At 39.5% G+C, this 18,010-nt stretch overlaps 1 protein-coding gene across 1 annotated transcript in view; it reads right to left on the bottom strand.

Annotated features, from left to right (window-relative positions):
• Positions 1–6,106: 6,106 nt before the first annotated feature.
• XKR6 (XK related 6) overlaps positions 6,107–18,010 on the bottom strand; it is a 391,398-nt gene continuing 379,494 nt past the window's right edge. The window contains exon 3 of the mRNA XM_001373538.4: positions 6,107–16,787. Coding sequence (XP_001373575.1) covers positions 15,823–16,787 — 965 coding nt within the window. The 3' untranslated portion in view covers positions 6,107–15,822. The remainder of the gene's footprint in view (positions 16,788–18,010) is intronic.

Raw genomic sequence — 18,010 nt, 5'->3', positions numbered from 1 at the left:
TTGTCCATCTGCAGTAACTGTCCAGGATACACATATCAATGGATTAACTACCCATCTAGCTGCAGGTTCTAATTTGGATGATATATATTCTTCATCCTTTTGGTTTTCCCTATATGGATTGCTAAGATGACCTCTTCAGAAGGGGTGTATTTTTCACTTAGGAAGCCCTGAAGTCTTATGAACTTGATATGTACATATTTATATAATAAGGAAGGTCTGTCATGAAAACAATTACTAGAACAGTTTCCTGTGCCTGTAAAAAACATAAGACAAACTTAAGTTCCACCAGGTGGTAAATGGGCCTCAATGACAGTGAAAACAGTTATCACTTCTTATTTCTTAGAATCCTTAGTTTCTTTCAAGGCTTAACTCTTAGAAGACCTACTTCTGTAGAAAGCCTTTGCTAAAAACCCTAATTATTAATACTTTCTTCTTGCTCCATGTATATCTATTTAAATGCTGTAAACTTCTAATAGAATGTAAGTTCCTTGAAGGTTAAGACTGTTTTTCATTTTGTCTTTGAATATCTAGAGCCTAGCCCAATGCCTTGCATATAGTAAGGCATTAAATAAATGCTGAGATCAATAGTTGTTTTTGTTTCATTATGTTTTTTGCTTCACTTGAAAATCTGTGGAGGAACATTTTTTTGTGGAGTACATTTGCCACCCTATAGATACTGCTCTATATTATAATAGAATAAATAGAAATATAATAGAAGTATAATAGAAATAATAGAATAAAGAATAAATGAATGGGAAGAGATAGAGGTGACAGTAATCATGTGCTCCCAGCCAAAGCACAATCTATACATAGAACAGAATTTTCATGGCTAAATAATTTGGGGAAACCATTTTCAGGTCCAATTGTGCAAATGTGTTCATAAATACTTGTCCTGAGTCTGAATGAATTCAAGCAGCAAGTTTAAGAACATTTTACATTTTGAAAAATTCTTTTTGTTAAATTTTCAAATTTCCAATTTTCTTTGTGGGAAAATTCTAATAGTAGATCTGACTACAGGTTTATCAATTCAGTTCAAATTTCCATCTCTTACAAGGGGAAAATACTTATATTTGTTTCTTCATGTTGACTAAGAACACAAGACTCTCTCTGAGCTCCTGTCTCTATTAGGCAACTGACAGTAAGGCCATGAACTTTCTGTATGGAGGAACATCATCTATAAAAATATTCAAGAAATTTCACACCCCTGTCCTTTTGTGCTTAAGCTTGGTAGCAACAAAATCCTGGCTAAATACAGAACCACTACTGTTTTTTGCAGAATATGAGAGTGTGTTAAATGCGATTTGCCTCTTTCCCCAGCCCTAGCTGGCATTGGTCCCATTATTCTGTTCTTGAGCAGGGGCAGGAATTGGTTCATTGTTATTCATTTAGATAAAGAGTATGGCAAGTGTTAGGACCTATATAACTTGGGGACTTAACACTAAAGTTTAGGATTTCAATTCAAATTTATTATGATGTGTGAAGTGTTCTAAAGTCAAATCATCTAAAGAGAAGACATAAAATTCCCCAAGAGGCAAAGACTTTGTTTAGTTGAGCTGGAATTCCTGAAATCTGCTGAAATAAAAGCACCAAAAATATCTCTACAAGTAGGATATCAAATCAGCATGACAGAGATTGGGGTGGGGAGGGGGAGGGGGAGGGGGAAGTAGTGCAGGAAAAAAAAGACAATGAAAAATGCACCAAATTAGTTGTCCCAAACTGGGCTACGCTCACTCATCCACTACTACTCAGGATAAACTGATGATTATGAATAAAGAATAAGATAAATGAAGACTGGAGAGAAGGGAAGTGTCAGGTTTTAGAGGTGAGATTGCTAGTGGTGAATGAACTCCCTTGCTTTCACATTAGCAGAATATCGTGGCAATTTGTAGCTAATAATTAGGCAGTATGCTTTCAGGTTGCTCTACTAAACCTTTTTCACTTTTATAAGCAAACAATTGACATACTGAATTTTAGTACCTGACAAATTTGGAAATCAAAGTTAAGAATCAGTTCCCACTGGAGAATATTTTTGGATCTAAACTTCTGCGTACAGGAGAGTAACATGGGAGAAACAAAGTATTTTGGCAAGCCTGTGGAAAAAATGAGATATTGAAAAATGTAAATTCTGTGTACCTATTAGGAGTCAGAGATTTTGTTTTTTCTGGGAAGTTTCATTTAGTCACCTTGTAGTATCAGCATCTCTCATCAAGACCACTGACTGAGTTCTTGGTCCCTCAGATCCCAGAAAACACCCTCTTTATTTGGGCATTTTTGGAGTCGGGAAGACTTGGCTTTGTGTCTTGCCTATGACACGTTAATTGCATGACCACTGGCAAATCCACTGGCAAATCACTACCAGTTGGACCCCCAGGCAGCTCTCTAAGACTATAAATTACAGATAAGTTGTCATCCAAATCAGATAAATAAAGCAAAATTATGTGTGATCAGAGAGGATGCCCAAAATGGTGGTAAAGACTGAACTCATTGTGACTAGAATACTGACTCTCTAGGCCAGTTTCTTGGTCAGTTGTCTGGGAAATTTCTTCAAGGGGTATAATACAGCCATGTTAAGGTGCATGAGCAGAAATCCATGCTGATATGAAGGAGAGATCTGGGCCCCTATAACTTCTCATCTTCCCATCCATACTCAAAAGCCCTCTCTCCTGTTTTATGATGTACACCTACATTTCTGCCATATTGACATAAATGAAATTCTTGGAAACATCCTATTAGATCACAGATGAGTCCATAAAGGAAAGAGAAAGTTTAGTGTATGGGTAGCAAAGAGGTGGGGATAAAAATGTTCCTTGGATCAAGGAAGCGAGGATGTATTTTGGCTTAGGAATACACTGATAGAAGTTGTGGCGTCCTGATACCCAGGGACCAAAAGATCCACAAGATTGGTATTTTATGGTCCATGTAACCACAGGGCATGTAGAAGCAGTAGGGAATCTGTATGAGGCAGAGAAAATGAATGAAGGGGAGCACCAGAGGGTGGGTAGAAGAGTATCTATCTTGAAGACTGAACCACTGGACTATCGCAGTATCTGCTTGCTGGTGGATCTCTCACCACATTCATCCCCATTCCGAGTCTATACTCCACTTAGTTATCAAACTGACCTTCCTATAGCCCAGCTCTGACCATATCTCAACACAACTCTACCTCCATCTTGCCCCTTTAAAAAAAAAAACAAACTCCAGTGGCTCCCTCTCACCTCCAAGATCAAATATAACCTCTTCTATTTGGCATTCAAAGACCTCCAAAGCTTGGCTCTTTCCCTCCTTTCCATGATTCTTAGTCCTGATCCCTTCCATATTCTTGTTGATCTAAGGATACTGGCTTCTTTGCTATTCCTTGCACAAGAAACTTCATTTCCCAACCACAGGCATTAGACTCTGTTTTCTAGCTTCCCTGGCTCCCTTGTCCTGGCAAAAATCACCTTCAACAAGAAGCCTTCGCCCATTCCCCTTAAAGTTGACAATGTCTTCACTATATTATCTCCAATTTATCCCATCTTATAGCTACTAATACATAGTTGTTTGCATGTAGTCTTTTCCATTCTTTAGACCATGAGCTCCATGAGAGCAGGCATTGTTTTTTGCCTTTTCCATAGAGTTTAGCACTTAATGCTTGTTGATTATTGACTGAATCACTGACTTCTATTCTGCTTAAGAGGACAAATGCATTAGAAGGATGTTTCAGCACCATGCGACTTTGGGTAATGTTAATCCAGTTATTAACAAAAAATGAAAATTTATTTTCTAAATTATTTATAGTTGCTTTTAGAATTGGGGTCTGTCTAGTAAAAAACTTCTTGACACCATCCAAACTCATATTTATGTCACTCTAACTAGACTATAAGCTACTAGTGGGCAGAAACTATGTTTTATTTCATCTTTGTACCCCCTAATGCCAGGCATATGTCTTCACTAAATACATTCTATTCATCTGAATTGTTGAAACTTAGAAATTACATGAATATAAATATATAAGTATATTTATATATATAATGTGTGTGTATATTAAAAGTATATATCTCGGAAAGTCTGTCCTACAAATTTCCTCTAAAAGTCAATCTTTTTAAAATATGCTGCTGCTTATTGCAGTTTCTAATGTGATTTCATTTTAACAGGAAACAACTTTTTTATGATCTTTGGAGAGTTTGGAGGATACTCACTGAACTGGTCTCATGGACACTAGTTGTACAATAGAATCAGAAATGACCAGTTTCACTGCCTTTTTTTGTTTGTTCTTTTTTGATAGAGACCTATAATTTCATCAGGGTAAGAAATTCCCATTGTGGAAACTCCCTTCACCAATGCAGACCCACAATTCCTCTAAAACTAATCCTCTTTAAGAGACTTGCCCCTGGGCATATCACCAAGATGTGTCAGGTCTCCCTTACTGGAAGGCCACTTCTAGCCACCTCTGCATTGTGGTCTCTCACCATTGTTCAGACAGAGATCTCCTATACGCAGTACCCAAAAGAGCAGCTTACAATCTCCATTAACCACAAGGGGTTTCTCTTGACTGGAGAGTAAGGTTTCTAGAATGTCCCTTTCTGACCTGTTCCATATTTTACTTGGGATACACTCTGAAAATATTGCCTATGGGGTAAGGAGGTCAAGACAGTCCTTGCACAGACCCAGCACAGACCTTGTTACTGTCTGCCTCTTTGTCCCCTGATGAGGCAAAGAGGTATTATTTTCACATTTAACTCCTTTTGCACACTCCTGCCTGGGGGGCGGGGGCGGGTGTATGTAAAAGTCCATCTAAGATACGTATTTCAAGACCAGCAAGAGCCCTAAAATGTTCACATGTTTTAAGAAGGAAAACAAAAAGGAAACTCCAGATTCATCAACTTTGAAAGCCCTTTAAGAAGCAGCTATTGATACATATATATTAAAACATATATATGCGCATGGTCAGCATGTACATGTGTAGGTCCAATAGAAATGCAGATACACACACATGTGCACCAATTAGGTTCCTTGATTCTCCACAATTCATTTTGTCAACTTCAAAGCTCAAATTAGAATTGGTAGCTTAGAGTAGGTCGTTTTCATTTCTTTACTGGGATTTTGTTTTTCGCATTTTGTAGTCAATAAAATTTCAACCAAATGAAATGAACCAATTGATAATGAACAGATCTGGCTAAAGTTATTGAAAAACAGTCATGCCTAAGGGTGTCTCAGAGTGCTGTGCAGCAATAACCTAGCATCAGTGTTCATTATTTCTATTATATAATGCCCTAAATAATAGCGCATGTGCTTTGAATTCCTTTCTAGTTTCACTAGGAGGCTAAGGATGGGTGTGGAACACTCCACTGCGTATGTGACACATCTTCCCTACCCCTACACTTCGCCCCCCACCCCCACCCCATGCAGTGCTTCCCTACCCCCCACCCCCCACCCCCCCAATTTCCTGGATCTTGCCTGGCCCAGGGCCACACCTTTTAAAGGCACACATATTTAAGTGAAGGAAACAGCAGGACTAATCATTTACATCAGGCAGGCTGAGCCTATGGAGATGCAGAGAAGGGGATGGAACCTAGGGCTAGGCTCTCCAAGGTTGGCAACATATTTGGCGAAAAGCATGCAGCAATCGTACTTTCAAGGCTGGTGAAAAGGCAGAGGGAGATGAAGTTTGGACGAACTGCCCAGACCTGAAGCAATAGACATGTAAGGACTGGATGGGCCTTTCTGAAAAAATGCCAGGATGTTTGGAGAGGCTCACTGCCCTGGAAATAAGACAGGAAGCTGACAAGCCCAGAGTGAGTGATCTAGAAGCCCACCCTGGCCACGAGGCTGGAACTGTTACCTTCCTTAGGTCCTGCTGCTAAGAGGGGAGAGGAGTGAAGAGGTAACCTCAATAATCCCATGGATTCCAAAAGAAACCCATGACATATTCAACCTTGGACCCCTACTCAAGTCCTAGAATCAACAGAGATGTGATAACCGTAGACCGCTAGGGAACAGTGTCACATCTCACTATTTTAGTTAGTAACAAAATAGCAATTGTCAAATTAAATCATATCCTATCTTTCCCTCACCCCTCCCACCCCCAAATCCTATCACCCTTCCCCCCCCCCAAATTTTTCTCGTTTCTAATCTAGACCTGCTGGCATTATATAATGATTTTCAAGATAACAAGCTGGGTTCTGTTTGGGGTTCTAAAACACATTAGAAAGGAATTTCATCACCTTATAGATAACAAGGGAGCTCCTACTGAGTTCTGAGAAATCTTACTTGTGTGAGAAATTTCAATGAATTGAGAGAGAGAGAGAGAGAGAGAGAGAGAGAGAGAGAGAGAGAGAGAGAGAGAAAGTCAATGTGAATGAAATGCCAGCCTGCCCAGCTCTATTTGTGGCTCTATTCAGTACTAGAGTACCACAAGAACAGCAGACCACTTTCAATTTATTAATTTATGCCACGTTTTAGAATCCAAAATTGGTTCTTGTCAAGTGTTTGGAATATAGGGGGTGGGGAGAAGCATGTAAGAAACTGGGAGAAGAGGGAGGCTTTGTTTTGTGTTAGGCAGCTATAAAACAAGAAGGTCCTCCCTGCCTCCCAAAATGAATACTCAATATATTTCTTCAGTAAAGACTCTTGTTTTTGGAAGCCAAGATTTCCCAGCAAACAACAGTGTGCCAGCCTCCCCAAAACTAAACACTGAAATCATACAGCTATTCCAAAATAACATGAACAGATATTTCCCTAGGTCCAAAAAGCTGAGGACTGAGTGACCAATTAAAACTGAAATTGAGTCCATGAAGTATATTTGAAATGACAAAACTATAATGAGAAATATCTGCTCACCACAGAAAGCTGTCACTGACCTTTTCTTTTTGACTGAAAGGGAAAAGAAGAACCAGCATTTTCTTTGCTTCTCTGACTGGCTCCTAGCTGATGACAGACAACAAGCTTATCTGGAATCCTTCTTTCTTGCTCAACTTCTTGGGAAAGAAAGAAGTGAAATATTTATAGAGAGAAAAGACAGAGAACAGCTTTCTCGACCCATATGCAGATTCCTCTATAATTGTGATTTCTAGTATATTTCAGAATACTCCTAAATCATTAAGGAACCCATTTGGTAACTATAATACTTTTTATCTGCAAAGTGCTTTACCAAACATGAATTACATTATCCTCACAACACCCCTGTGAGGTAGGTAAGAAAGATTTCCCCCATTTTACAGATGGGGAAACTGGCACCAAAAATGAGTTGACATAGGTCAGGAGTAGGGCTAGGAGTAGAGTTTTGGAATTTTGACTCCCAGTTCCTGGATCTTTTCAAGGGAATATGCTTCTCTCTCCTCTTTAGTAGGTTTTTTTTTTGACCCTATAATATAGATATCTATGGTGGAAGAGGTCAAGGGGCAAAATCAAATTTCTCTGTTTGAAGAGAATATGACTTTGCCCTTTCTGTCTAAAAGAGAGTTGAATAGGAAGCAATATTCAGATGGTCTCTGATATTTTCTTTTTGTGTAAACAGAAAGCCCTCCCCTACTGTTTTCCTTTACTCTCCCTCCCCACCCACCTACTTATAGATCAATTTTATTTCTCATTGTTCTTATTGTTATATTCATATTTTGGTGGCTTGTTTGTAGTTGTCTTATATAGCGCATTCACTCTCCATCCCAACCCCAAAAAGGAGGCGATAAGAGCAGAGATGCAGGTCCCTGGTCTCATTTATCTCCTTTCTTTAAGATGTAATCAGCTAATGCCTCATAGGAATGAGTGAATGTTACCAGAGTTTGGCCAATGTATATAGCCATCAGATGTAAAACTCAAGGAGAAAGTAGTACTAACTCCTGAGACATCATGGGGACCCTAATGTGAGGCTAGGATGGCTAATTCAACATAGATGGGAAAGGAGTTCATTTCAGTGGCCCACAGCCAAACTATGATGAGAATTTACAGCAAATGACTAAAACTTGCATACATTGCAGTATTTGCCCATATTGCTTTGGGATAGCCTTAGAATTTCATCATTTATTCTGTAGATGAGAATCTCTGCACCAAAGTACACCTGAACTCCAAGGAAAAGGGGCCGGGGTTTGAGAAACCCTGAACAGCTGAAACTCAGAATTTTTCTCCCTACAGAGGACTTCAGGGCCAATGAAAAATCAGAGCTGCAGTGGAATAAGTTTCATTCTCCACTGCTCCCATCCTTCTTCACTTGATTTTTAGATATCAGGAAATATTATAATGATTCCTAGGATAGATTCATGCCCTTAGTCAATGGTGCTTGAATTCAAAGACTATAAAATCAAACCCTAAACTACTAATGATGATCTAAATATTAAATTTAAACAAACACGACTTAGAGGAAATTCCATCTCTGTGATTTTCAATTGGCCTCGAAGCCTTTTTTGGGAAGGTTTCCTGTGTAACAGGTTCCCATGGGGTATGTAGGGTCAAAGGAAAGATTACCTTTGTATACACACAGGACAGTGATTAAAACCCACCAACATGACCTGGATTTTTAGCTGCCAAGATTACTGGAAAACAAAAAATGTAGTTTCTGGCACATTTGAACAGAGGCAAAGAGAAGGTAAGTCATTTGTGAGGTAAAGCCCATAGTGAAAGGGAAAATATAAGGAAGGAATGGCCCCAAATTGCTTTCTGCCATGTAAGAAACTTGTCAATAGGTATTTTCCACAGTTCTGGGTTGGATGAATACAGAGTATCTCCTGTCTGCCTGAAGTTTAATAAATTTTATGGGATTTCCATTCATTCTCCCATGATTTCTCCAATGTTTTAAAAAAGATTTGCTTTTATTTTCTTTGTTGTTTTTTTTTTAGTATGCTTTGAAATTTATAAATTGGTCACTTTAATTTTGTATCTAAATTCAACAGAAGCCCAGTTCTGCAGATGTGCTAAATTCCAAAGATCTCCAACTTTTGAAAGTCCCTGGCTGGCAAGCCAAATGCCATCAATCTTTCAGGCCTCTAGCTATAAGCTCCATTTTGAAAATCAGCTTATTTTCTTCAAGAATCCTTCAGATAATCAAGTTGAATCTTTTATTTTTTACAGCCTTTTCCCCCCCTAAGGAGCATCAACAATTTTATAGACAGCATTCAACCAATCCTTACATCATCCCTAGGCTATAGGGAAGGTACAGAGATAACTATAATAAGTTCATTTTACAGATGAGAAAATAGAGTCACAGAGAACCAATTATTTGCCTGTGGTCCAGTAATATTATGAAATGAGCTGTCTGCCTAGGAATGATCAGGCTGATTTGTGACTGGCTTGGGCCTAGAGAGTACCTTCTGTAGTAATTCCAAATTGTAACCACTACCTCAGATTCAACTCAGCTTGAGCCCACAGCCTAGAGGACTTAAGAGTTCTCCTAGGATCAAGGGAACACACTGGGGGAACTAACCTATTTACCTATGGATCTGCAGTTTCTAAAAGAGATAAAGATTGCTTACAAGAGGGATGTCTTCTTGATAACAAATTATAAAAGTGCAAGAGGGAGGATAATTCCTCCCTGGAAATCATTTAGAATGGAAACACACTGACCTTTCCAGTTTGACTTAAGCAGGAGGATCATGATCTCTGAAGGTTCCTTTGGATGTAAGAGTCTGATTCACTGTTTAGAATTGGCAATGGCTAGATGTTTCCTAGTGGGGGCGGGGGTGTTCCTCTATTGTTCAGTATACGATGGAGCAGGAGAGGATAGATAATTCTCGGACCTTGCCTGTTCATTTCCAAGTTGCTCTATTCTTAGTCCTTCACCCAAGCTGTTGGTTGTGAGCACTGTGGACTCCTGTGGTCCTCAGTCTGCTGCCTTCAGAAGGTGTCATTATTAGAACTCACGAGCTTTGGCTCTAAAACAAACCATATCTTTCAGCGAACAGTTTAGGAAAGGCACAGGGAAAGGAAGACACATCTCCACTAAACTAACCAGAGGAAGGAACTGATGATGCCCAGGAAAGAGAAGCAAAACATGGAGGCGATGGCATTGCAGAGAAGAAAAGAATGGTATATATAGGAATACATAAAACAAGGCATTGCATTTCTTTCCCCATTTGAGTTTTACATATTGTACAAGCTACATGGATTTAAGTCAGAAATGCAATCTTAAAAATGAATGGATGGATGAAAAAGAGGTCTAACTTGCAACTGGAGACATTTAAGTCAAGTATTAACAGCTTCTTCTGACAGGAGCAGGGTTCCCAGAGTTTATAACTTATCTTTTTCAATAATGGATTTTTCTTGGGAGTTTCAGAAATGAGTTAGATACCCACTATCCAGCACTGCCTTCAGGGATGAACTTTAAACCTCTGAAAAATCAGGCCTCAGATTCTACAAGCCTACATTTTAGAACTGAAAGAGGAAGTGTATATGCTTGAGAGTTGTTGCTGATCTATATTAATTTATTGGAAAATCTGGAAATATAGACAGCTGTTAGGACACTAAGATAAAAAGAGATAGATTTTAACCTGCTAAATTTCTCCTCCCTCTAGTTTTTTTTGTTGTTGTTGTTGTTTCACCCAATACTAGGTTCATGGTAAGAAGAAACAACACTAGCATTGGTGTAGAAAATTAGTTTTATCTCACTTCCTGCAGAGTAAATGCCTCCACTCCTACTGTTCTATGGAGCCAGACAAGCTGCTAAATAACATCTCATATCATACATCATGGATTCCTGATCCCAGGGGGAATGTTCTTACTTGAGTTCCATACCCCTGAGCTCTTTAAATATTTCCAGGTCTATGTTGGGAATTTTATTATTGAGAGAAGTAAATTATAATATATCCTCTTTCCTAATCCTCTGTCTTCATCCCCAATCAAAACCGTTTTTAGTACATGTTTTTCATCCTTACCAAGGAAAAACTGAGTTAAACGATTAAGGCAAAAGGGCCAAATGGTCAAATGAATGATTTTAGGAATCTCAAAAGAATCCTTGGCCTATCTATTTGTGAGCCTTAAGAGGCCCTGGAGGCTTATATGCAGGCCCACTTTCAAGAAGTAATCCAATAGCCGTAATTGCCCCCACCCTGGTCCTGGGAACATCACAGGAAGAAAAGAATGTTTCCAGCATTATCTGTTTCTATCTAACCTGCTCCGGTTCTATCAGGGAAGAATTAGAAATTATCAATAGGTAAGACCTTTTTATGGGTGGGAAAAGACCATGTATGATGCGTGTATGTGTGTGTGTGAGTGTATGTGTGTGTATACTCACAGCTGGGCCAACTGTGCAAAGAAAGAACTCAAAGATGCTGAGGCCCTTACCTTGACTCAGGCACCAGAAATGCTATTAGTAGGTAGGAGTAATGGCCCACAGCGCACCTCATCTTGGTACCCACTGGGTTCCATCACTCTTATGCTTCCTCATTTACATCAGTGTGTCTTGTTTAGAAGTATGAACAGCTGCACATTTTAGTCTCTAGGAAACTGGATTGGTAGGATGAGGCCAGCATGGAACAAATCAGCTCACTGTATTGTAGCATTAGACTCTTCCCAGAGTCAGACTTGAAGATTGTGTTGGAGGGATGAGGCATGCTTGAGACTGGCAGGTTGAGATTGGCAAGATGGATAGAAAGCCCTTAGAGCTTCTTTTCCTTTCATCTTTAAAGAAAAGCAACTCCAGTTTGGGCTCATGAAGATTTTTGCCTGTCTTGGAATCTTGGGATTGACTTCTGGGGAAGAAAGCTCACTGGATGCTGTTTTAAGTAGAATGAGAAGCCCCTTCCTGTCTAGATGAGACACAAATGGGAATGGGAAGGAGGTCACACTGAGAATATTGTGGTTATAGTAGTTGGAATACAGGGGGATATACTGAGAGAAGACAGCTTCTCATTGAATTCTATAGAACCTCATACTGACTTACAGTAAAATTATCTGATCTCCAAGAGGTCCTCCCCAAGTCAAGATAAGAATTAGGCTCCCTTTAGCAGCTCAAGTGGTTGTGAGCAAGCACATAAGGGAAATAGCTTGTAGAATGATAGGATGGTATCTTATAAACCTATGAGAAAATGGGTCTTTTTCAGTGGATCAGCAAATCAAGAACAGATTCCAGATGTGGGATATCACTACATCTTTCTAGGGTAAGCAAAAACTAAAAGTCCACATCAGCAAGATTTTGTGGATGTATCAAAATAAAGATGAGCTATCAGGAAAGCAACTATTAGTATTTGATTTTTTTTAAGGAAAATAATCTAATAATTAAGACATAATATATACTTGTAGGGGATATATACAGTGCTATCACCAGTAATCAATAGTTAACAGTCAGAGATTACATGACTTGGATTATCTCAAGCTAAGCTATTTATTTTCTTTGGACTTAATCCTTTTGAAGAAAGGAGTACTAGATGAGTATCCTTTGTTAAGGTGAGGAATAGCACAAATAAAAGAAGGCTGCTGGAATTATTGGTGGTTCTCTGGTTAAACTTTAAAAAGCTAATGGAAGATGATATTGAAAAGATATAGTAAAAGTTCTAGATAATCGTATTTCTCTTCCTTCCTTCCTTCCTTCCTTCCTTCCTTCCTTCCTTCCTTCCTTCCTTCCTTCCTTCCTTCCTTCCTTCCTTCCTTCCTTCCTTCCTTTTCTCCTTTTCTTCTGCCTTTCTTTTTCTTTCTTTCACTTTTTCTTCTTCCCTCTCTCCCTCTTTCTTTTTTTCTTCTCTTTTTCTTTCTCTCCATACACATATAGATTGTGAAAGATATGATCACTGGTTCACTGCTAACAAACATGTTTTCTTCCCTTAGCAAGAATTCTTCCTGGCCTTTTTTCTTTGGGGGGGGGTTGGAGCCCTAGAGGTTCTGATGGCAAATACACATTTCTGGGCTCTTACTAACTTACATTTTATTCCCACTGTATGAGTATCTAGAGGGCTTCATCCTCAACTTTTGGTGCTACTGATCAGTTTCAGAATTTTTCATGATCCATCCTCATACATGTGTGCACATACACATTCACATAGGCTTTCAATATAACAAGGAGAAGTAAGGAGAAGCAGAAAACAAATCATAATAATTAAAAAGTATTTTTGAAATGAAAAACTAAGCAATTAAATCCTAAGAGAAAAGGTTGCAAGGGAAAGGAAGCATCAAGGGAACTGTGAGGATTGGTTGAATGAGGTCAGCATGGAGCTAGCCATTTTGCTGGACCATAGCACAAGACTTGAGGCAGACAGGAGGTATGACAGAGAGGACTGGTTCATTCACTTCCTCACTTCCACAGACACTATCTGCAGAGTACACACTATGAAGGTAAACAGAATGGAATGGAAGTGATGGAAGGAAAAAAAAAACCACCTTGGACTGTATGAAAGCCGCCCCCAAGTTGTTAATTAGGGGCTCTCAGACAATGCTTTCCCCTCTCCATGGGGGACAGAGGTCAATTTGGCCAACTGGCAGGTTTTATTCAGGGCCTAGGTGTATTGGACAAAGCCCTACTTACCTCAGTGGGTTTTACAGTAATATTACAATCGAGCTTTAATTTTTTTTTTCTATTTGTTTCATCAATAATAAATAAGTTCTCCTAATACTCCCTTCCACCCAGGAGAAAAACTGGAAGAAACCATAGAAGGGATGGGAGTGGGAAGATTTTCAATCAGGGCACTGTAGCATGCCCGTAATCTAGAAAGGGATATTCATTCAGGTGCATTTGGGCAAAGACACGTTCAGTTATTTATGCAAAATTTCTCCTATATATAGATATATATATATATTGTTTTTTTTTAAAGACAGAGATAAATAATTATGGGGAAAGGAATCTTTGAATACAAACAAAAACAAAAAAACCCAAAAAACCCCACAGACATAAGATCAATTAAAACAAACAACAAAAGCTCTCCTCAAGTTGAACTTCTCTCAAGGACAGTTCAGTATGAGGTTTTGCACCCTAGACAGTTATATCTGGAATTTTAAAAACTGCAATTACACACGAAAAGACTAACAGTATTTACTTAAAAATATTGTATATATATTTTTGTGGAGTTTTTTTTTTCATTTTTTGTGGTGTTTTTTTTTTTCGTGCCCAAGTAGAGATATGATAGGATTGAAAAGATGCCCTGGAACAAGAACATTATTTAAAGGAGCAATACTTTTAAAAACAGAAAATAAATGGAATACTATATTCTTGACACCTCCAGGAATTCAACTTGGTACAATAGGAAAATTAAATAAGTGGATGGAATTCTGACACAGATTGAATGGCCTCTAGGACCCAAAGAGTGCTGCTTTTCTGAGCCTTGCCATGGACAGAGCTGGACACAACAATATTCAACCATGCCATAATCGCCATTCTCTTGTGTTGTCCATATTTCTGGCAAGCTCTTGCAACACAGAGTCACACACACATACATACATCATGTGTGGTGGGCACATACACACATACATATATATACACATACACACACATACACACAACTAAAACATTTTTCACTCAACCCAGGATGCACCAAGTGAGCTGAACAATACTCAGCAACCATAACGGTGAAAGACAAAAGCACCAAACCATCTTTTGAAATAGGTCAGTTATTACAATTTGCTGATTTTTTTTTTGTATTCCAATTTTCTTCTTTGTCTTCATTAAAAAAAAAAACAAAACCACAATTTTTTAAAATGAGGAATTCTTGCCAAATCAGTTTAAGGCTTCACACCAAACCAAATAGAGACAGAAGAGGCCTTACACAATATCACACATGATAAATGAATACCTTTCATAGCCTTAAGATGATGGATCAGATGTCATTTTTGCCAGTCACTGATCAAGTATTGTGCCTTTAAATGGACTTCTTTCTTTTTGCTACTATGCTGAGTTTTATTATTACTGATTTTAAAAATTATCTATATGAAAATCCCCTCCTATTTGGTATAGAATTGAACAACCATGCTGAATTTAAGTGGTGGGTTTCAGTTTTGTGTTTGTTTACATCTCTTCCCTCCCGTCCACCCCCCCCCCAAATCCCCAATTAAATGTGATTCTTTCTGGGTGAATCCAGTGCAAATTGGCACAAAGCTGGTCTGCACATGGCATCACTCATCCATTTGAAATTCAGCAGCTGTTAAGCTCCTTAAAGGTTCAATTTGGGGTGAGGGCAATGGGTGAGGGGGGAATGAGGGAGATGGGAGGGCAGGGCAGGTGAGAAAAAATGAGGGTGGGGAGGGATTGCTCTGCTTTCATTTTCTTGCCTTGGATGATTTTTTTTTCTATAAATCACATGATCTGAACAGTGGATTTTTGTTTTATTTTTGTTTTAAATTCTTGGTTTGCCTCACTTTGTGGTTTGCTTTTTCCCTCCCCTGGTATAAAAATCACCGGAGAGTTTTGCATGAGAAAACATGACAGTACTTAATGAAACTCAGCACCTAAGGGCATAAGGCAGTTGAAGGTTTTTTTTGTTGTTGTTGTTATTTGTTGTTCTTTCAATCAGCACCAATCCCGCAAATGATCTACACTTGGCATAAGGTATAAAACATTTTTTTTTCTTTTGGAGTGGAGACAACTCCTCCTTTTCCACCTATGGATCATACATAGTGTGGATGTTTCAATACTGTTTCTTGTGTGTAAAAATCAAAAGAAAGGTTTTTCTTTTTGTTTTTACTTACAAAACATAGAGAATATCTTTGTATACATACAGCAACTGGAAAGAAAGCTTATCTGAAGGGTTTTTTTTTGTTTGTTTTGTTTTTTTTTGTGGTGGTGGTAATGGTGGTGGTGGTGGTGGTGGTGGTGGTGGTGGTGGTGGTGGTGGTGGTGGTGGTGGTGGTGGTGATGGTGGTGGTGTTTTTCTTGTGAGCGGTGTTGGCCGTAAACAAAACTTAAAGGTTCCCTTCTCAACTTGGTTTACAGAGCTTTTAAAGTGAAGACTCATACTGTAACAACTCATAGAGGAGCGGTCCATCTCGATACCGAATGCCTACAGCTGTGGGAGTGACATACTGCAGAATGTTGATAGTCCTCCTCAATCTCCTGTCTACAAAATGGGCATCCCATGCAGGGTATCTCTTTCTGGGCATGTCAATCTTAATGAGGGGCCCTTCTGGATGGTAAGGACGCCCCGACGGGGTGGAGGGTCCCATGGGTCTCACTTGAAAAACGGGCAAGCAAGTGTCAGCCGTGAGATCCTCCTGTTGTTCCGTGACGGCTCTGGTGGGCGTGACCTGGGTCCCCCGGTACCCAGGGGTCTGAGGCGCCATGGGCTCAACGTCGGGGGGCAAAGGGATGCCCCAGAGCAGCTCGGCGCAACAGGAGCTGGCAAAGATCTTAGCTCGTGGCCCCATGGGATGCAATACACCATAATATAAGAGCATCAGAGCTATCCCAGCCACAAAGCTAAGAAAGACACAACACAGTGCTGGCACGGCATAGGAGTCAGTGGTCTCAGGGTTTCTGTAAAAATACCAAAGGAACGTCAAGGCAGCATTCTCTGTCAAGACTACCGTGTAATATGCAAACATTCGATATCGAGTCCGCCCTTCCTTGACGTTAAACCAGCAGAAAATGTACACAATCCCTACCACCATGTTGAAGAGGATCTCCTCCCACTTGGACATGCAGAAGTCTGTCCCACCATGGATGATCCAGAAGGCCATGGCACACCAGTGAACCACGACAAAGATCCCAAAGTAGAGCTGGAAGATGGAAGCAAAGAGGGCAAAGGAGATAACTCTGGATGAGATGGTGAAGAGCCGCCAGAAGAGATGGATAAGGGCCCCTCGGTAGCTCATGCTCTTCTTGTCATCCCTGGAGTCCCGGAGAAGCTTGTGATAGGAGGCTAGCACCCAAGCCAGGGACATCAGGGAGGTCACAGAGGAGACACCTGCCAGAAAAAGAGACACAAACCCACATAGTCAAACCATGGCCACTGACCAAGGAACCACATCTGCGCAGCCGTCTGAGGATCGCCAAAAAGAGAGAGAAAAGAAGTAAAAATATCAAGAATCAAACAATGAGCTTATCCCTGTTTTTGTCCTAAGTGGATAAATATTTCTGGTTGCTATTTTATATTATTTAATATATATGATGAAAGTCTCTTAGTTGACATCTGAAGTATTGAATAGTCAGTCTGTTACCAGAGATTAGGGTAATTTGCCTCTAAAAAAATAAGTAAAAGCAGCAGCAAGAATCACAGAGATAGCAAATGTCTTCACTTTAGAGATGGGTTTAGAGGAGGAAAAATTGAGAATTCAGAACAGGAGACAAGTGGCTGCTGTAGGTAGAGGCAAGTTAGGGCCATAGCTGGCATCTCGGTAGAAAAAGAATGATATTTGTTCTCTTTGGTCCTAATTAAATGCAAGATCATTACACAGAAGGCCCTGGCTCATGACTTATGTTCCATGGTCATTGGCCTTGTCCTTGCCATCACTAGTAGGTGAACTTCAACTCTCAAGGCTAGGAAAGGCCATCACTGCCTATCTGTGGCAGACAATAAGTAACATTGGCCAATCCTCTTTCCTGTGACCACCCTGCGGAGCACTCATTTTGCCCTGTCAGAATGAAGCCAGAGCTAGCATTGTCATTTTTAGCCACTGTGGGTCAGGACAGGTCAATGGGGTAGATCCAATTTATCATCAAAAACTGCTTCCTGAAGTGCTGTCTATGGATCACACTAACTGTATCCTTACCGAGGGCTCTAAGGAACTTCCACTGGACATTTTGTCTCCTGGCTAGTCTTACCTAATCTCTGCGATTTTGTTAGTGGATCGTCCTTCCAGAATAGATCACAACTATGACTTAGCAGTTGGTTACTACGTGCGGTTGTAGCAGAAAATTTCACCATAGGGTTGGCTAGGTTGGTTCTTGCAAAATAGATATATATTTGGTGCCCAGGTCCATACTACTCTAGTATTTTCTCAGACCCTGGCCTTTGAGGCACTCTATAAAACAGCCTTCTATAGAACAAGTACTATTACTATTACAAGCAATGTTAATATTAATAATTAATATATTCATATACAAATATATATTAATAATAACTAATAAGAGTACTATTCATATATTTTATATAATATAATGAGTTCTATTTAATTAGATAAAGATAGA

The sequence above is a fragment of the Monodelphis domestica genome, chromosome 1 (assembly GCF_027887165.1).
Source record: "Monodelphis domestica isolate mMonDom1 chromosome 1, mMonDom1.pri, whole genome shotgun sequence".
NCBI lineage: Eukaryota > Metazoa > Chordata > Mammalia > Didelphimorphia > Didelphidae > Monodelphis > Monodelphis domestica.
This window is presented reverse-complemented; position numbering and strand designations above follow the sequence as displayed.